This window comes from Epinephelus fuscoguttatus, linkage group LG10 (assembly GCF_011397635.1).
Source record: "Epinephelus fuscoguttatus linkage group LG10, E.fuscoguttatus.final_Chr_v1".
NCBI lineage: Eukaryota > Metazoa > Chordata > Actinopteri > Perciformes > Serranidae > Epinephelus > Epinephelus fuscoguttatus.
Window position 1 is genome coordinate 32,510,017 of NC_064761.1, and position 21,493 is coordinate 32,531,509.

Here is a 21,493-nt window from a genome sequence, read left to right on the forward strand (position 1 = left end):
TCCAAGTGTGTGCACATATGTGGAGAGTATTATGTGTATAAATAAATGACGGTCAGTGAATGCAAAAATATACTTTACGTATGCACACATTTGTGGGAGCACATATACTTCCGTGTACTCTTCCAAATGAAAAATTATCTGTCAATATCTAACTACAACTTAGTGTCACTCTATGACGGATGATAGCAAGATAGTGTAAGTGTGTGAATTATAGAAGTGCATCTGCAGGTCACATATAAGACCTTGGCTGGATCTCCATCACACTCTAACCCGTCATATTTCAAACCTGCATACCTCCACTTCTCATACACACCAGCACTGTCCCTCAGCCTTGTTCAGATTCCACACACACGCACACACAAACGCTGCCACAGTTCAGGATATGAGTGGCTCAATTAAACATTTAAACGCTAGAGCTGTAAAGCAAATTGCCGGGATTCAGCAGGGCCGTGTAGGAAGTAAGTCCCGGGACAGAATTACACCGAGACGAAGGGGGGTGCGGGTCAGATCCGTAGAGCCATGCTGATTTCTTCACTCCACGTCTGCGTCAGCTCAGCCTGGGTTTGAGGCGGTTTCAGCTGACACAGGGCCTGACACAGAAACACTGGAGCAGGATGATGGAAGGATAAGAGCAGAACAAAGGAAAGCAAATGAGGTAAAGTTTGCATAGAAGAGGGAGCTGAATGACTGAGAGTGAAGAGCAAAGACAGTAAAAGAAAAAGCATCCAAATGTGATCTTCTCTATTACTTCAGACGGAGAATACACACATGCAAGTGCCAGGATTTAATACTTAACATGACACATTGTTTTAATGCACAGATCAATATATCACTGTCTCAAATATTGATAAAATGAAAGATGGAAAGACAGAAAAGCAGCAGATACTACGGCATATAAATGCTGGTTTAAGTCAGAAAACAGTAATGATCTCATTGTGTATTCAATGAGATGCAGAGTTTTAATGTCAGTGTTTCACAGGGATGATAGATCTTTGCGCTGCTACTCATTAAACAGCGTTCTGCCTTTATATTTTTAAGTTAATGTTTATTGTTTAAGATCTGTCATCTCCCCCACAAGTATTTCTACGCAGCCAATTTACATTCTAATAACCTAATAGATTACAGTCATCCATTATTTTACTAGCCAAGCTCAAAGAGGATGTGTATTTATGATTCTGTGGGTGGTAATGCCTTATCAGTACAATAAGCGTGGAATGGTATCGTGCAAAGGGCATAAATTATAAGATATATAGTGCAGTTCTTAACTGTATATGGAGCATCACTATAGCACCCAGGGGGGGAACAATGGATAACTCATAATTCTGAATGTGACGGAGGGAAATTTGTTATCAACCCAATTGCCAGGAAAAATGTACGTTTCTGCAAACCAAGGATACATTACATTTGTAGGTTATTATGTGGCATATGTTCCTGCTTAAGGTTTCTTTGTTTTTAAACAACACTGTGGTTAATGTGTTTGAAGGTTTAGGCACAAAAAACAAGATTGCGTGTTGGCTTAAGCCCAGTTCAGACCAAAGATATTGCGGCAAGATTAAACCGTTTTAGAACGTTGCAGAGAAAAGTTGCAGCAGTGTGAACCAGCCAGTCTGAGATCGATTCAAGGCGGCTGATGGTGTCACCTGCAACTCAGTTGGTCAAATCACCTGTGGCTGGTTTTATAACATAAAGCACATCACCTGTTTTAACAGCCAGGCAGCTTGTGGTGAAGTCCACCGGTCAAGTCAAAATGACCACAGACAACGTGTTCGCTTGCTGGTACTCCGTCCCTGCCGAGCCCTGTTTTTTTCTGTTTCGTTTTTATCCTCAGGTTGTGTCGATGTGGGATGGTGGGTTGCTGCTGCTGCTGGCTGTATGTGCTTATGACCCCCCCACACACACATTCTCATTGACTGATTAATCGGCACTGGTAATGTATACTATTGTTGTGCATTTATTATGATTATAGTCCATCTGATACTCATTTTTTTAAAATATTTTTTTGCTGTTTTATCACCACTACAAATGCATCTGTAGCCAGTATGTCACTATCACTATCCTCATTCATATTTCAAGAAGCTACAAATTATAGTCAGCCACAAAATAAGCCTGAAAAGCTGAAAATCAGAATGGAAATACAGAGAATTGTTGCATAGAGATGATACACCATCTCGTCTAATTGCATTGGTGAGAACTGGCAGGTTTTTAGAATGTGCAAAACGGCATATTGCAAATGGCTGCCTGTTTTAACTTGTCTCGTCGCTAATCTTTGGTCTGAACTGCTTTTCATGGTTTTATACCAGTAGGCAATGCAAGAATGTCTCGGTAAAAAACAACCACATTTGGTGGCTAAAAATCTCTGGAAAATCAACCACAAAGGGTTTAAGAATACCCATGTTTGATGGCTAAAAAACTGCTAGAAAAACAGAGACAGGTGGCTAAAAAACACCATGTTCGGTGGCTAAAAAGCAGCTCAGAGCACAGTGATGACTCGCCAAAAGACAGCCTGTTTTGTTGTTTGTTGGTCTAGAGCATTGGTCTGCAGCTTGGCAGGCATCTTGGTTAGGTGTCACGCCAGCCACCATCCTCTCCCATTCCCGATGACAAAGTCAGCTCATATACTATGTCATCTAGAAATGTAGATATATGATATGTATGAAACACACAAATGTAACGTATTTGTGATTTGCAATGCCAACATTTTCCTCTGGCAACTAGGCTGTTATTAAATATAAAGATATGTGAAACCCACACTATTGTCAAAACAAACATGTCAAATGGCGTCCAGATGAGCGTCACATGCTTTGCCCTCATGTTCCTGAGGGAGCCACTCTGGTTAAATTAATATTTAATAATAAGTCATAACTCCTTGAATACGAAATTGTATTGTAATCTATGGAAAGCAGTGTGGCTGGAATATGATGCCATACGTTGTGGAGAAACAGGCAGCTTTAGTGGCAGTATATTCTAATTAAAAGAGGCTGTTTTCATTTTGCAGGCGTTGATGGCAAAGTGTCTTTTGTGAGGATGTTGAAATCATGTTTATCTTATTTTTTATTTTTGTGCTATCACTTGAACAGACTGAATCTTAGTTAGACTAACCCATGCAGACTTGGACAACTTTAACGCCGTCACCATGTGAAACCAACACAGCTAATGTATATACCAATACAGGACACAGGATCCATCTTCCTTCTAATGCAAGCTGGCTTATGTTTAAAGTTAAAGAAGTATTGGATGTATAGCTGGGCGTGCAGCTTATACGGACACCAAGCCTTCTTGGCAATGAGAAGGAACTGTAAAGAAGCAGACTCCCTTTGGTTCTGGATCTCTGTAGTGCCTTTTTTTATCCTCCCTGTTTAACTCCCCTTCCTTCAGTGGCTCTCTAGGCAGCTGGGAGCCGCCTGGCAGGGGGATTCTGCTCACACTTGGCAGCTTAAAAATTTAATGAGACTTTTACTTCACACTTCATCCTGCTCTCTTTATAGGGATGGATATTCTACTCACTGATATCCTGACAGGCCTAACTAGGAAAACCTGGGAGATAAACAAATTTGGCATTGGATGCTTAGCCGATAAGCCATACAATTCAGGTGTCCTAAGGAGAACCAGTGGGAGGGCAAAGTCAGTGTATAGACCTCCTTGGAAAAAAGCTTTGCAGAGAGTGGGACATACATGCATGAGTATGAAAGAGAAAGGCACAAGGCTCTTAAACAAACACGTGTCAGTTTACAATAAACCATGTACCTATCATTTAAGCAGGCACACTCCAGTTTAATTGCAGTTAGAAAAGAAATGTTCTAACTTAATACTCTCAGATTGTAAAACTCAGCCTTCCCCAAAAGTTAGAGAAGCAGAGCAGGAACACGCAGCTCTCATTACTGAAGAGGGTAGGCCTTTAATAGCTTTTTTTTCCCCCCACCGTTTAAACATTCAATATGTACTAGCTCATCTCTTCTGTATTCTGGTCCTGCACTGCCCTGTCCTGGACTCTCCCAAAGTTATACCTCATAATAAAGTTAATGATGCAGATAGTAAAAAGCTGGACAGACACAACAGACAAACCCTGAACCCGTAACTGTGCCAGAGTTAACCTTGAAGTGACTGAGCGTTGTCTTAAAGGGACAGTTCACCCCAAAGTCAAAAACAGATATTTGTCCTCTTATCTGCAGCGCTGTTTATCAGTCTAGATCATTTTGGTGTGAGTTGCTGAATGGTGGAGATATCAGCTGTAGAGATGTCTGCCTTCTCTAGAATATAATGGAACTAGATGGCACTCGTCTTGTGGTGCTTGAAGCATGTAAAAAAAATAAAATATATAAACATTTGAAAAACTCAACAACATTGTCTCTTTCCAGAAATCAGTGGTGCAAGGAGAGCTGGCAGTAGGTTGGTTGGTGTAGTTTGGTAGAAAGAAAATCGTTCCTATATGAAACTGCTCACAACAAGGTCTATGGATTATCTTTAGTAGCTTGGTCATGATTTCTTGAAAGAGACATTGCTGTTGGGTCCACCAGCCAGCATCACAAGCTACCTAGATCTGTTATATCACAGAGAAGGCAGACATCTCTATAGCCAATATCTCCAATGCCCGGCATCTCCATAGACTTTAGAAAATAATGGACATAGCTACCGTCAGTTCACCAGTTGGTTTGTGGACTCCTGTTTTGAAGTCTTGACTTCGACATTTTGGCCGTTGCCATCTTAGTTTTTTTTTTGGAGCCAGAAGTGACCTTGTTTGGATGGAGCGAGGGGTAGATCTGACTGAGAAGCTGAGGTGAGGCCTCGCAGACAACCTGCTACTAAGGCTTGACTTTAGGCCTTAATAAAATGTAAACGGGTGAAATAAAAATAAAATTCACCCCCTGTAAAGTTGTCATGAGGGGGCCATTAGCTATGAAGACCAAAACCGTTTTTGTACTAGGCTGTAACAGGGCTCCCACAGATCCTTCAAAAGTATTAAAAGGCAGTGAATTTATTAATCTATAAACAAGACCTTATTTAGTATTAATGTCTTAAATCAATCTTTCACAAGTCTCAAAAATGCTGAGACATGGGATTTAAATTGTTTTTTGTTTTAAAATTGCATTTAGGGCTGAAACTGAAAATGGTTAATGCAAATTATCTGCATCAAAGCTTCACTGTACTGTGTTTTACATGGATGATTATTGCTGTGGCACAGTGTGCTAACACTCTGGACAGGTGACTAAAAGAAGATAGCTAAAACATTCTTGCTCAGTATAGAAGATGTGATTTGATAGTGCAAATTGCAAAATGACAGAGACAAAAAAGGGAGAGACAAAGAGAAGAGATGGACCAGAGAAAATGACAAAAGTCTGAGATAATTTCAAGCTGTAACAAAACAAAAACTCTGTATAGTGTGTCTATTATAAAACTGAACTAGTGTACCACAATAGCACGACATCAATACTTCAGCATCTCAACTGACCACATCCAGTCCATGGTGCAGACCCGACACAAGGTAACATTAACGTTAGTATTAACATAAGCCTTCCTCCAGGCTGCCAGCGCCTTGAGCTCCTTGTTCATCCGCTGGCAAAAGCACCAGGTGACGGGAAACCCGGGGACCCCCACTGGTGAATGAGCGAGAAGCTCCGGGGCAGCACGGAGGAAAGCCAAACACTGTTTATGTGCACACACTGCCCACACTTGTGACACAAAGCCGTTTGAAAATCAGTTAGGTTTCCGTCTTAAGACTGTAAATCAATATGGTCGCTGGTTATGTATTTTTTTTACTGTGCCTTTTTTCTTGAGCAAAACTGACCTAAGTAAGGAACATTACTACAGAAAATAAGATGCTGCAGTCAATTTGTGAAAGCCTGAGCTCCTTTCATGGTAGTATTATTATGATCTCTCTCTCTCTCTCTCTCTCTCAAACACACACACACACACACACACACACACACACACACAGTGATGTATAAAATAACCCAAAAAGCTTGTAGCAAACTTGTAGGCAGTTTAAGCAATAAAAATGTGTGAATTCTTTTGAGTTTTTTTTAAGGACAGTAATATGTTGTTTAGAGACCCGACTTATTTTCTTTTTTTGTTTTTACCATTACTCTGTAATATGCAGAAGTGTTCGTTATCTAATCACTCGATTAATTGATGGATTAATCAATCAAAGTAATTGGTAACATGTTATTTTAAATATATATATTTTTGAATATTCTCTCACGTAAATGTTACACAGATCAGAATAGGGGAATCGGCAACACTCATATTTTGTTTTTGGCTGGGATGCTCAGAACAGTCTCTGTGAGCTAGTTGTCACTGTTCCCTGACCAACACTAGGAACTGCAAATTCAATGAATTCAAGATTTTGCAACATGGCTGAAACCGAACAATTTTGGTTGCTGCAAAATTGGTCTTAAATTTCATTCTGTGTGGCATTAAAAATTAAAAAGTCTTAAATTTTACTTACTTAAAGCCGTAGGAACCCTGTGTAAACGTGTCTGTTTCTGCTGTTAAGTTGGGTATTTTAACATTGGGGTCTATGGGGAGCCAGCCTCAAGTGGCCGTTCAAAGAACTGCAGTTTTTGGCACTTTCACCTTGGCTGTATTTTTCTGCCCCAGAGGTAACCGCTTGGGCAACTCACACCAAAACAATCTAGATGATAAATAGCACTACTTATGTATTTTTGGATTGAACTTTCCCTTTAATATATGAGATGTTGCTTTAAGAGGTTGAGAAACAGAAAATCTCTTACAGATTATGTTGTTCTGTCTCTTGTTTATACCATGTTTATTGTAGAATCATACATGGCTGTCGTGACCAGGAACAGTGTTGTTCCACTGCGAGAGGATGGCACTCACAGCAAGAAGCAAAACAATTAGTCACTCAGCTGACCGGAGGACAGATGTCAGCCGGCTTGACAGTCTGACAGTTAGTCTGTCAACCAGTTAGCCAACCATCTAGCCAACTAGCCTACCAGTTAGTCAATCACTCAACTAACTAGACAATCAGCCATTTAGTCAGGCAGCCAACTAACCAACTGGCCTCTCACTGACAATCCTTCAAACCTGTGATTTAACTAGCGAGCGAGCCAGGAGGAGAGGGCCAGGGGGAATATTGAGAAAAGTAGGAAAAAAAGAGAAAGGGAGGGGATAAAATCTATATGCTACAGTCGAAAGGTCCAGTGCCTGTCTTTGAGCATCTCTGTAGATGTCTTTATTAGCAGAACTCCTGAGACCTCGGCCACAGGAATATGCAAACAAGGGAAAATAACAACTTAATAATGAAATATGTAATAGTAACATGGCTAGCTTAACAGCCATTTGTAACTGCTCGCCCATAGTCCAACAGTCAGTGCTAGTAAACCAAGAAAATACCCCCTTGGCCCTTTAAAAGCCCCAACCCCCAACCTTCAATCCAGGCACTTCACCAGTCACCACTGTTATTGACAATCTTGCATCAATTTCAGGGGGCCTCTTATCGTGACTGACACACAACCTTTCTACACTGTCAGATCAGAGTAATATTTCGGCCTTTTATGTGGATCGATTGGCCAGTTTGGGGGCGCAGAGGGGAGGAGAGGCGGAGCACACAAAAGGTCAACTGTAGTGCTAAATCATTTGAAGATTCTTAATGAAGGGTGTGTGGCAGACACACCTGCTGTTTCATTATTGGGCTGCAGAAAGAGGTAATAGTGTTGATAAAGGGATGGATAGCCGCAGCCACAGAAAGTAACAGGGAGGCTAAAGGGAGGGCGGAATGAGAGAAATCGTCCTAAAAAGCAACATTTTCTTTGAAGAACACTCTCACCAAGGTCAATAGCAACCACTGCCAATTGTAGCTCTTATTTCAAATCATTGTACATTGCAGATCTTTTAACCTTATCTGCGAGAGGGAACACCAAGGTTACATATATGTACTGTACCAGAGGAGGAAAGCCGGGGGAAAATATAAAGTATTTATGTCATGCACGGCGAGGCTGCTCTGCCCCGAGTGACTTTGTACATGTTAAACACTGATTGAAAGAACGGAAGGTTTCTGTCTGCACATCTGCCTACAGAGCTGTTCACTCAAATAGAATATTTTTATTCCTCACATATCTCTGTTAGGTTCATGTTTATGTATGCAAGCCACAAAATATGGAGGCACGATTCTCTCCAATAATACAAATGTGCAATGATGTTGCATCTAGAATGCCAAAAAAAAACTCTGACATGCAATTAGAGGAGCTCACTGGATATTGATGTTAACACCGGTTGTTGTTGCTAATGAACACAGCATACTAAGAAATCAGAAATAATAACCAATAGCATTCTTCATGCTCTTGTATCGGACTTTTTAAGCCTTTTGTTAGTGGCTGCCTCTAAATACATGGTAAATCCTAACAGACACATATGCAAATGATTCCTGAAGTGGCTCAAAGCCTTTTGGGGATTGAGGATGAGATGCTGTAAGACTGTGATCCTGCTGTTGACTGACTCTGCGAGTGTTGGCGTTAAAGGTGCTCGAAGTAAATCAGGGTTAAGTGTCCGCACTGTTTTCTCCTCTGATTTTCTGTTCTCTCTCTACCCCCTCAGGGTGCTTCCTCCAGCTTGGTGGTCAAGTTTGCCGACACAGACAAGGAGCGCACCATCAGACGTATGCAGCAGATGGTTGGGCAGTTTGGCATCTTCAACCCAGCCATCGCCCTTCCCTTCAGCACCTACAGCTCTTACGCACATGCGGTGAGTTGGATAAGATATATGTAGCACACACAGGAGAACTCAAATGGAAACATATTAAATTCCAACATGGTTTACCGGCTGATTATATATACTACGCAGCAGACACACATGGGAATGAAACTGCAACACAGTTGATTGGAATGGTTTCTTACATTTTTACTCACTGAATCTGAAACTGTCTAGATGTTGGGATGCTGCTAACTCACCTTGTTCTATAAAGTTCTGTAAGTTTAAGTTTGATTGAACAGTTATTTTTTTAATTATGGATTAAATGACGGTGTGTATGTGAAAGGTGTCGCTCTTAATGGTCAAATCCCACAGAGAATTATCACCAGACTTTCAGCTTAGTGTTTTGGTTTTATGGCTTTCACTGTTTTGGTTCATTCTCAGTGCTTTCAGCGTCGATTACAGTTGTAGTCAGCAGTGGTTTTTGTCAATAATACCTCTAAAAACATATTGTACACTGCCTATCCAATACCAAATTGCAGACACACAATGTTCGCAGCTAGCTGGTGAACACAGTGGAGCATTTAGCACCTAAAGAGATAGATAACACAGTTGGTGGAGATCAAACACAAGCAAATACTGGGCTTCATGCTTTCTGCTTAAGAGATCAGTGGCAAAAAAAAATAATGTTACTTAAAATGACAAATTTGTTCGGATCCCACTCCCTCTTGACTTTAGTTGTTTATTTGCTTTCCTTACTTTTGTTTCTGGTCTTGTGCAGATCTGAAATGCCAATCAGAGTAATTTCTCTCAGCGACGTGCTCCGCCATCTCCGACACCAATTCAACAATCATTAAGCAGACAGGGGCTGACTAGTGCCAGTGTTGCTGGACACAATGCCAAAGTCAGGGCGACAGACGCTCAGTGGCGGCTTTACACTGACCAGTGGCTCAGTGTGTCAGTGTTTACACCTTGTTTCTGCTGCGCCCAAGTGCTTAGCAGGTTGTTATTGCAGATTTAAATACATGCATCTTTAAACTTTAATTCCACCAACCTTACCAACATAAAGAGTCTTAGAAGCTACATTTGATGTAGCCAATATGTTTAAAGCCATTATGTGTAGAAAAGCCCTTTTATATTGATCCAGCCTTGGGAAAGTGAGATAAATGGACTGAAAGCAACACATTGGCTTTGCTAACCTTCGCAATGGTCTCCTTTTTCTACAAAATGTAGTTACAAAACTCATAAAATCTGAGTTACTTGAAAGATAACATAAAAATTTGACTCATAGTGGCTTTTACCAAATATATTGAATTTATCGTGACTGCAGCAGTTGATGCTGCCCCGTGTTTGCTAATTAGTACCGAACATATCATTTTTATTTGACCTGTAATCCCCTTTGGCTCGTTCAGTGTATTGCTGAGGTAGGGAGTGGTAAAACACATCACACATGGGACGCACAATTTAACTCTTACATTTGACCTTTAGTTTGCCTTTTATTTAGTCCAAACACACATCAGGTATTTTCACCCAGGATACCCGGAGCTGAAACCTGTAGTTTCTAACTTTTCTCGTAATTTCAGCACACAGAGATACTTTGCGTTTGTGCTCTTCTCTGTGTTTTGATCCCTGCTTGCTAGAAGTTGTCGCAGGTGAAAATTAGCTTGCCAAACTATCATCACTTCCATCAGCACCACTTCTTCGTCCTTAAGCGGAGCTGCTATGCCATTACTTTCAGGCTTTCACTACCCACAGCACGTAGGCACACACACATTTAGTTAGCTCGTACCCTCCAACCCCCTTCATCAGCTTCCCTCTGCCCTCCCACCCCCTCCCACCGTACCCCCCCTCAGGGCATGGCACCATACACACACAGCAGACCCCTGGCTCTTTGATGAGTTCAGACAGCCTATGCAGCCCCTCTCACCATGCGCCCCCTCTACCCTCTATCACACTGCTTCTCTACCCTTCCCCTCTCCCTCCCCCTGTCCCTCCCTCTGGGCCCATGAGATGCTTCAGGGGCCACAGTTGACTCAGAATATTCCATGGGCAACTTATCTGCACACAAACTTTCTTCTTTCCTGCTGAGGCAGAGCACACACACGTACGCTTTCACGTGCACACGCATGCACACACACACAGCCTACTTGAAGCAGTTTAAAATGAATTTAAGAAAAGCTTTCCATCCAGCGCTGAGATAAAAACCTGGGCCTCTGTCACAACACACTGCATAAATACACATAAACATCAGCAGAGTATTTATTTACAGAGAAGGAGGAACACAAATTCAGTTTTTCCTGTACTTATTTGGATGTTAGAGTTCTATATTTCTTGCTGTTTCTAAATGCCAGGATTAATTGTTGACGTTAGCCAGGTCTTGGGGGCTTATCCATTTCCCTCATTTTCACATCACAGCCATGGGACCCAGTGTGAAATGTGCAAATTGACCATCCCAGAGTAATTGCGAGGCCATCTCTTGTGCTCTCCCCAGTAAAACTCCCACCTTCATTACCATTCATGAAATGCAGCCCTTTCCCAGGAAATGTGGAGAAATGCAAATGTTTAAGGGGTGGTGGAGGCAGTAGCGGTCTGCGGGGAGACCATTGTGCCCTGCTCAGGTTGGCCATGACTCTTATTTACTGTGGCAGAGACCCGTGTCGACTCATACAGACGCACACAAGAGTGTACACATTCACACGCACTGCGCAGCAAATGTTCTTTCTTTCACTCTCCTCTCTCCCTCTCTCTTCCTCATACACATATATAATATGACAAAGAGCAGGATGATGCTAGGAAATTGAGTTCCGAGTAAAAGTAACAAGGGCACGGGGGATACTTCAGCATTAGAGAGAATCAATTACCGTTAAATCTAAAGGAGAAATTGCACGTATGTAGTTTCTCGACACAAAGATTATACAGCATGAATGATGTTAGTGAAGGTGAGATTCTCCTTGTATTAGTATTATGAATCACACAGACTGTGGGTGCCATGCACCTGCATATAATGAATTTAGCTAAATAAAGTGAGTTGGTGGAGGAACTCAGAGGCAAGGCAACCTTGGAGATAAACTCAGCCCAACTTTTGATAAAGTAATGAGTGCACAAGAGGCAGTAATGGATTATCACCGAGGCTCTTGTTTTCATATCTCGCTAAAGACTTATTTAATGAGTCTAAATACCGGTTCAGACTGCTAGGTACGCAATAATGTGGAATAAAGGGAAATATTAGTTATCTTTAGTGTGGGTGTCCTGCTTGTGCAGCGGTTATGATTACATTACAGCCATTGGTGCTGGCTGCATGTACATGGTGCGCAGCCCTGATTCCCCTGCAGCCACCGGGAATGTGCTGAAGTGATACGATGAATGTTTCTTTACTGCAAGATAAACTACACATATTCCCCCAAGACGAAAAACCTGCAGTGACACAAAAAGGACTTTATCTCCAAAGACACACTACACGTTCGCCCACTCTCCATATACACTGGCCAAGAGAAGAGGAGGTGGCACAGTATAGAATACAGACGTGGGGAAAGATGGTATATATAGCTATAACCAGGGAGTACAGTAAATGGTAAATTCAAAGAGCTACCTCTCCACTACAGCAGTGGATAGGATTATAGAGTTGAGCTGACAGCCAGTAAATTGGATTTTAGTCAAACCAGGAGAAGGAGGGGGCTCTGAACACAAATTGGAGGGGTACAGCACTGACAACATATGCCAAAAATGAGAAATGTGCCATTTTCACGATAGACACAGACACTGGTGTGCTCTGACAGGAGACATCCTATTTGCAAAAAGGTGATTTCATAAAACACAAGCGGAAGGAGAGCGAGAGAGTGAGATTCCTTGTTTCATTCCAGCGTTAGTAGTGAGTGATAATAGTCCTCCCATGAATCGCTGAATGCAAGTAATAAAACCAGCTTTTATTACCTTTTGTATTTCCCCTTCAAGACACAAACATCGTATTTGTACACGATTAGATTTGATTCAAGTCACTTTTCTCCCCCCGTCTCCTAAAACCGTGTCTCCCTGTGAAGACAGCCATTTTAGCTTCCCTTGGTCTCTTTAGGTGGAGGACTACATGCTGTGTCGGGGGACAAGAGAGAAGTTTTAGATTTAAAGGCGCCTCCAGCACTGTGCCCCTCTCGCCTCCCTAAAAGATGCATTGGACTGAGTGTGAGATAGATAAATGAGAGGAGAGAAAATGGTTTAACTTGGCGCTAATAGTGACAATGTGTGGGTGGATGAGAGGGAGGATGATGACTGTATACTCACATTAGGAAACATCTCCCCCTGTTGGAGGGACTCGTATTCAAACAGCAACATGGCACACATGAGAAATGATGGTAACAGATTACTGCATCATTTAGTTGTGCTGTAAACTGGCTGCATGCGTACACACAGGAGCGTGTGTGTGTGACCTGGTTTAGCTGTATTATACTTGTGAGGACGAGCTCCACACACTCAACAAAGTGCATCAGATGGAAAAAACCTATTCAAATCTTTCTGTGGAAATACAGCCTGCCAGCGTGGGGGTAACAAATGAGGCCCTTGAGCTTCAGTCTTGTGTCTTCCGTCTTTTAGTTCACCTCATTGACCTACTGTCTCCCTCTCTCTCTCATTTTTTCAACCTCTTTCACCCTCTCTCTTTCTCTCCCTCTTTGCCTCTCTTTGTCTCTTTCTCCACCCCCCCTCCCCTCCCCGGCTGGTTGGGCTATAAGGGGTCACATGTGACAGTGCTGAGAGTCAGCGAGTCACAGAGCAGCGCTACAGAGATAATTGCCATGTGATAAAGAGGTGATTGCCTGCTGGCACCAGGGGAGAGTAATGCCATCAGGTTGCAATAAAAAAGCAGATGTCTGACACTAAATGAATGCTGCTGGAGCCCGGGCAACTTTCTTTGCTCCCTTTCATCTCACACGCTTCTCTTTTGTCCCCCTTGTTTCTGTCTGCCTTTTCTTCCCTCTTCCTTTCTTTTCAAGTGGAAGCAGAAAAGGTTGTGTCTGTGATGATGAAGACTCAGTTCTGCTCATTCTCTACCGCAGACATTTGCTATCTGCTGGGTAGTGCATAAATAAAGAAACGGGAATGGCTTTTGAATATAATGCCTTTGAAATTTCGAAAAAGAAGGAAAAAAAACATATGAAAAGTAAAATGGAACGGCTTTGAATATCTCTGTCAACATAACCACTCTGCTTTTTGCTCTTTATTTTATTTTTTTTTATCAGAGCCAGTTTGTATTAACCACTGCATTCCAACGTAATTACATGCTTGGGTTTCCAATTTGCTACATTTTAATTTGGAACGAAGTATCAATGAATACCAGAGTTGTTATCCATGACAATCTGACGGATGGCATTAAGGATTGCATTATCTAAAACATGCACTGGGAGCGAGGGCTAGTATTCTGGAGACGGCAGTCTTTACTCCCACTCCATTATTACTCCATCCAGGCCTGTAGCTTGTATAAGGCCACAAGGACCACAACGAATAGGCTGCAAGCTTATTAGAGTCAGCCCTAAGTCCCCAGTCCTGGCTGAAAGCAGCGAGCAGAGCCAGAGAAAAGACAAAAAAAAAAAAAAAAAAACTGTGAGTGGTGTGACAGTGTATTTATTCTGTAATGCCAGCCCAGTCAGACCCTTCATCCTGAAGTCCAACCCTGTTCACATCCTAATAGGGGGGCAGTCACAGCATTGCCAAAGCAAGGGAGCCCCAGATCCTCTAGACCTCTTTGTTTGTTTCTGTGTCATTGCTTTTGTTTAGTTTCTTGTTCCTTTGCTGTCTTTCGCAGCTATGTCCCCTTAAAGGCTCAATTCATCTTATTTGGAAAGGAATGGATGATTCTCATTTGTCACGTTGAAATTATGCAAATGACAAAAGGCGTTAATAGATAGCAGTGGCAAGGCATGTGGCTAATGGATGAGATGCCAGCGCTGGGCATTCTACAGCGGGACAGCAGCTTTCAGGTTACCTGACAGGGGCACTGAGGGAAAATAATTGGCTTTCCCGTTGCAGGGTCCCCATGCAAATACAAGCAGAGTGGCATTCTATACCTTCAGTGTCTCACAATATCGTCATTAGCATTAGTGCCAGTGGCAGAAGAGTTTGATTTCTGCTTATACGAGTCATTCTCAGGCCACGGCCATCAGCAGCTCCCCTGACACACAGCAGCTATGCAGTATTAAACGGATGCAGAGACAGGGGTAAAAGGTTGGCCCAGCTGTGTTTGTATTCCTGTACCACACAGGTCTGCATAGCTACATAGCCAGCAAAAGATTGCCGATTCCCTAGATAAACCCGCTGGTTCACAAGCTGCAAAAGCCATTGTACAGTGATGGATTTTCTTCTGAATTAGGCATTCAGCACGTGGTTTGCACAGGGAGAATTTAAGCTGAGTGCGGAAACTCAAATAGTCTCTATCGCTCTTCATGCATGTTGTGTGTGTGCTTGTGTTTGTGTGTGTGTGTGTGTGTGTGTGTGTGTGTGTGTGTGTGTGTGTGTGTGTGTGTGTGAGCGCAGTGCAGGGCAGCGGTGCATGCGAGCATGAATAAACACTCTGTGGGCTGCATTTGATGGAAAATAGTTTCAGCTCCCACTTCTCACTTCATGCTAAGTAGAAATGCAGAGTGAATGAAAGGCTATTGATTTTATCTCTTTGTGGGATTGTCCAACGGGTGAAAATCGACTGCCATTTAAATTTTCTGACTAACATACTGTATTACTAACACGGTCTGGAATCTGAGTTGCTTGCTACGCCTGCTTCATAAATATTGTTTCAATGACTCAGGGTCTGGATTCAGTGACACCTCAGAGCAGACGTAGCAGAGTCCACAATGTTGTTTGGCAAATGTTTGTCTCCAAAATGACTTTTCAGTGGCAAAAACTGGTCATTTAATAAAGCACCAACCCCAAATGTATTTCGTTTGCAAAACGCCTTCTAAATTTGGCAAAACTAGCCCAGAGACAGGCCTGGTGGTTTCTGACTGAATTATAAAACAAAGCTAATTTTAAACTCTGGCTGAATGTCAGGCTACAAGCAGCAGTCATTACAAATACATTAGAAAATGTAGAGATGCGGCCAGGGAAAAACAGAGGAGAAAATGAGACGTCTGTGGCATTTCCATACAGCCAAAACAGAGTGTTGTGAAGTTTGACAATTGTAAGGAAAAAGCATCACAACTCTTCTGCAAACTTTGCCTGTTCCCTGAGCACAGAGATAATGTCCACATGTCAATGCCTTGATTTGTATGAGCCCAACAGACAGCTATTAAATCGTTTCTGCAGCTGGTGACAGGCTTCCTGCTGGGAGGATAGACAGATTCACTAAACATAGGTTGACAGGCTTCTTTTTTCTTCCCTTTCTTTTATTCCGCTCTACTTTCTCTGTACTTCCCATGCACTATCCATCCATCAACCTCAACATACATCCCTCCCTCTGTTCTACCCTTGCTATATTTCTCTCTCCTCTCTCGCCCCCCTTTCTCCCGTCTTTGTCTGACTCCTTCCCAACTTACTATATTTTTCATTACCATCTGTCCTCCCCTCACCTCTCTTGCACCCCGTTCTCCCTCCTGCTCTCTCACACACACCCCATCCGGCCCTCCTTTCCTCCACCCATCTCTCCGTGTCCCTCTTCTTTAGCTCATGCAGCAGCAGGCAGCCATCATGGCAGCAAGCCACGGAGGTTACCTCACGCCTAGTGTGGCTTTCCCCGCCACACAGATCCACCAGATGGGGGCGCTCAACATCAACAGCCTCCCACCCACCCCCATGACCCCGGTGTCGGGTGAGTTTCATCAAGCCCTGGGTGAGCACTTAGTTTCATTCCCTTTCCTCTTGTGGGTGTGTATGTGTGTGTGTTTGTGGGTTGAGGGTGGGCCAGCGATGCTACGAGCAGGGCCTCTTGTGTGCTTGTGTTAATGTCTTACTGTTAGTGTGTGTAGGTTTTGCGTGGGTGTGTGTATCTGTACATGCCAGCGAGGTTCTTGCGGGTCAACTTGTGTTTCTGATCATGTCTGTGGGAATATTTGCATATGTGTGTGTGTGTGTGTGTGTGTGTGTGTGTGTGTGTGTGTGCAGTGTGAGAATAGAAAAAAAAAGATAGAGCTGCAGCAAGGCCAAAAGGAAGGGCGCCTGGTTACTGCTATTCAAAAATGATTCCACTGGAGAGAAAGAGCGACCAAGATGAAAAAGTGCAGTCAATTGAATTTGCATGTTTATGCTGTTTGTGAATGCAGAAAATATTTGGGGATCGTCGCGGCAGAATAAGGAATATCAATAAGTAAGTTTACAGATAAGGCGCTAATTTCCCCGTAGTATTTTGACCTTGTGCTTTGAAGCACTTGTGCATGATCTGCATGCAGTTGGTTTTGTTTTCCATAACAAACACCTCCTATGCAGATACATTACAGAGGAAAAGGAAGGACTTTGAAATACCTACCCACTGCATAACATTTGCTTATTCAGCAGTGCTTCATTTTCCTTGAGACAGAGGAAACTTCAAGATTCTCCACTCAACAAAAGCATAAGCCGAAATAAATAATACAGTATCCAAGTCTTTGTTGTGCTCCGCTCACCTACTTTGTCAACACTGCAGTATTGAGTTTTTAAGGTGATGACTTTGGTAACTTTAAACCAATCAGTGCAAGAGAGGGAACTGCCATCAGTGCAACAAGGCCTATTTTAGATTTTCTTTATAGCCATCATAGGGATCCGTACTACAAACTTGCTGCACTATATCAAATTCTCTCTGCACTGTGGTTCCTGTGGGGAAGAAAAATATTCTCTCAAGTTGGTATTCTGTTCACTTCTTCATCCGCGCACACAAAGAGAGGACAGTTTTATTGTACAAATCCTGTTTGGTTCTGCTTTACTTACTTCACAACTGTCAGCTGAATTAAAATAAACAAGACAGACAGCAGACCAGGTGCGGGAATCAATGCGACAGGACCCTTATTAACCTTTTAATCACGCATGTGTCCACCTCAAGCCAAATGAACGCAAGTACATAAAGCGAGATGATGGAGCGTGTGTACAGTGCATCTGCAATAATTTCCAACATCGGGCAATATATCTAGAGAGGGGATTCATTTGTCAAATTTTCACGGTGATGTTTTCAGTGCAAAGTGTGCACTTTTGGGCGGGCATAATCAATCAGAGACAGTGATTAAAAGTGGAGCTCAGTCTTGCTGAGAAGCCTCTTATTTTGATGGGTAAAGCACTGACAGTATGGCAATTCAGATCTTTGTGTTCTGCATGCATACCTATATTTTGCAACACAATAGTGCTGATGAAAGATTGTGCAACCGCATTGCAAGGAACTCGGTCTCTTTGTGTGTGTGTGTGTGTGTGTGTGTGTGTGTATATGTATGTGTGTGTGTGTGTGTGTATTGGAGGCTTTGTCCTCCAGTCTGATTGTATTGTTTGTGCTGTTTTTGTGTCTCGTTTGAACCAAAGCCTCTCAAAAAGCCAAATCAGTGCCTTCCTCTCAAAGAAACATTGCTGAATTTTGTTAGATATTCTGTAAAAGCTAAACAAAACTACCTCTGTGTAGGGAAATTCAAGGCAATTTTGTATCAATTGGCAGTGCCAGGAGCTAAAAACTTGGCTCAGGCAAAGAAAAAAATATGTTTGTGCTTGTCATACAGAGACAGGAGGACAGGAAGAGAAGCGAGTGCCTGTAAGTCTGTGAATCTGATGTGTGAAGTGGTGCCATTTATCTGCTTTTGGACATGCTTCTGTGTAAGCTACAGCCGACTGATTACCTTTTATTATTGAATGTAATATATTATTAATCCTTGAGAGAAAGCATGGCTTTCGTGAATTCTCAAGGACTATCATAAATATGAAATGTTTTATTTCCCCTTTCTTCATTCATTAATTTGAGTGTGGCTGCCAGCAGCTGCAGGAGTGGTAGTGGAGCTTGCTGCTTTGGTATACACAGCTATTTTCTCTCTCCCTTTTCACACTTGTGGCTATGACTTATTTAGAGTTCATTGAAGGAATACATAACATTACTGGCAAGGCTGTCTGTATAAGTAGGCCAAGAGACTCTGACACTATTGAGAGACTGTAGGATGTCTGCCACGAGTCAGTGGAATAATTCATTGTAATATCAGAATCTGTTTTTAGGGTCCTGGAGCAGAGTGCCTCTCTGCTTCGACAGAGGTGTAATTTATGCATTAAGTCTTCTCATCAACCAAATTAGCGCTCAAAACAAATCTATAAATTCTGACATTTGGCTGCTGTGTCAGATGTACTAAGGCATAAAAGGCAGAAAGGTTAATGTCCCCTTTCCTTCCCAAATGAGAGCAATCGGCATTGTCAGCTAGACTACCACCTTTCTGAATCACCTACACGGCTATGTGTTAACATAAAGCTCTAATAGTAGCTTAACAGATGCAAAAACGGCCTGATCTTGTGGTAAATGTTTGGCATTAATCTTTTTTTTAAATGATCAGTACAACCTCCGCAGCATAAAAAATCTTGTTTGTGACAGCGAGCCGAAGTACAAAGAGGCTCAGAGGTTAAGGGTGTTACTCTGAAAACAATGAGACATCCATTTGATCAACAGATGCAAAGCATTTAAGCTTGATGGTGCATAAGCCGTTTGCCAGATGGCTCAGCTGATTAGAGCATGTATCCTTACAATGATGCATGATGATGCTTTTTGAAAATAATGTTCACCAGGTGCCGCTCCCTGAGCGCTGCAGAAGAAATAAAAGTTAAACAAAACAAGGGAGAGAGAGAGAGAGAGGCAGAGCTGGAGGAACAGGAAGAAAGAGAAAGAGAGAGGTGGATAAAGAGGGTGAGGGAGGAGAGGAAGGGAGGAATGGAGGGAGATGCAGATCCTGTTGGGTGTATGTGGTGAGGAACACATCTTGTCAAGGATGCTTTGTTAGGATGTGAGAAGTGTGTAATCAAAGTCGCTCTAATGTTCTGCTGCATGGTGCTGAAGATGTACATGCGCAAGTACATATTAGACAAAGTACATTGCAGATGCTCCACAGCCAGAGACAGCCCACTCACAGGCAGGCTAGATGTGCCACAACATCCCCGCTGGATTCGAGCATGGTTACACCATCGATGCAGAACACTGCCATGGTGGCAAACACCATGGAACTAATGAGCTGTTTGACATGGTGATCTTTCTCAATATGTGCACCTGTCCTCCACGACGCATCATACATGTGATACAGACATTTGATATTTAATGGCCAAGTGCAATACAAACAAATACGAAGGGCAGATAAGGTTGGAAGTTAACCTGCTGAAAACAAAATTCAAAAAGCAGCACTGCATGGTGGTGACTTAGCTAATGAGAATGAATGAGAATCCTGGAGATTCACTGCTATGACTGACGTATCACATCCAAGCTATTTGGAACAGAGCACAGCGCTGTAGTCTGTTCGGAGCCAGATGAAACAGCTGGGGAAATGAACACCTGTGTGTCTTAATTGATGCTGTGACCTCCAGCTTTCAGCCTATCTCAAACTGTAAAAATGCATTCACTGTAGCTGCTTTTTTTTAAGACATTACCTTCCCCAAGATTACTTTTACAGTAATCTTATCTTTAAGGGAAAAGATATCAACTTAGAAACACGTCCCGTCGCACAAAGGACCATTGTCCCTCCAATACAAATGTTCCTCCTTTCAGTTTAAATCAGCCTTATTGCGTCAGAATCGTAACAACTCCCAGGAGCACAAGTGAGCAGTTCTGTGACAGCCAAAGGTATCCTTGTTCCCTGTGCATGCCAGTACTTTCAGAGTGCACAGCCACAGTTCTCAGGCAGCCTGAATCTGATGCGTGTAAGCAAAAGTGAGCTTCGCACGAGCAGCAGAGCTTCACAAGCGGCCCAGCTGCTCTGCTCAGGGATCTGAAAGTCAGGCACATTGGTATGGTCAATGCATTGTATGTACTTTAGCCTTGAGAGTGGAGCAGACAGCAGTGGAGGCTTGGCTGTGTGGAAGTTGTATTTAGTTTATTGCCCTGTTTTGTATTTGACGCTGAAGGTTAATGATTCAAGTTTTTACAGAGTTCAGTCTTAACATTAGCTGAAGATGAATCACAAATATTTTATTAGTATTGTTAACATTACAAGGAATTAATGTGTTTTATGGGTTTGTATTCTTGGAAACGAGTGTTTTTTCTGTGTCCAACACATTTGACCAGCGGTTTGGAGGAAGCTTTTATCCTTAGAGGTGTTGCTGTGATGGAAATGTAGAGAGGTGTGTAGTTTTGCCTGTTGCTGCACTTTATATATATATATTTTTTACTGTCAATGTGCAATAAAGAGTTGAGTGAATAATTATACACATATCACGTAGGTGCAAGGCTATTTAAAAACAGCGTACACAAGGAGAAAAGTAACGCCTGCATGCTTACTTCATGTCACACAAGTTTAAAACAACGTTAAGATCCTAATTGAATCTTCATCAGGTCAAAAAAAAGGATAAAGATCCAAGTAGGATCGAAATGTTGTCTTCATTAAGCTTGTGTGGCATTGAGTAAGTGTGCAGGCTTTTCGTTTCTTCAACATGCACAGTAAACACATCGTGAAAGTGTGCGATATTGCACAATATTGGGATTGTTGAAAGAGAGTATCAGTAGCAAACTGCACTTTAATTGTAGCTATCTTTTTTTTAATTGGTACCTTTTGTGTTCAGGTGTATGTTCAAATTGTTCAATAAAAGGAAGGAGGAAATTACTTCCTCTCATTTTTTAAATTCATGTTTGTGTAACGGCTTATCCTGTTGGGGGTCGCAGGGGGCAGGAGCCTATCCCAGCTGACACTGGAGGCAGGGTACACCCTGGACAGGTCACCAGACTATCACAGGGCTGACACATAGA

At 42.3% G+C, this 21,493-nt stretch overlaps 1 protein-coding gene across 11 annotated transcripts in view; it reads left to right on the top strand.

Moving 5' to 3' along the window:
• celf5a (cugbp, Elav-like family member 5a) overlaps nucleotides 1-21,493 on the top strand; it is a 227,345-nt gene that overhangs the window by 188,290 nt on the left and 17,562 nt on the right. For 5 of the 11 annotated variants that reach the window (XM_049587977.1, XM_049587979.1, XM_049587978.1 and 2 more), the window contains exons 6-7: nucleotides 8,551-8,697; nucleotides 16,285-16,450. In XM_049587977.1, coding sequence (XP_049443934.1) covers nucleotides 8,551-8,697; nucleotides 16,285-16,450 — 313 coding nt within the window. The remainder of the gene's footprint in view (nucleotides 1-8,550; nucleotides 8,698-16,284; nucleotides 16,451-21,493) is intronic. The other 6 variants (XM_049587982.1, XM_049587983.1, XM_049587985.1 and 3 more) reach the window with 2 other exon arrangements.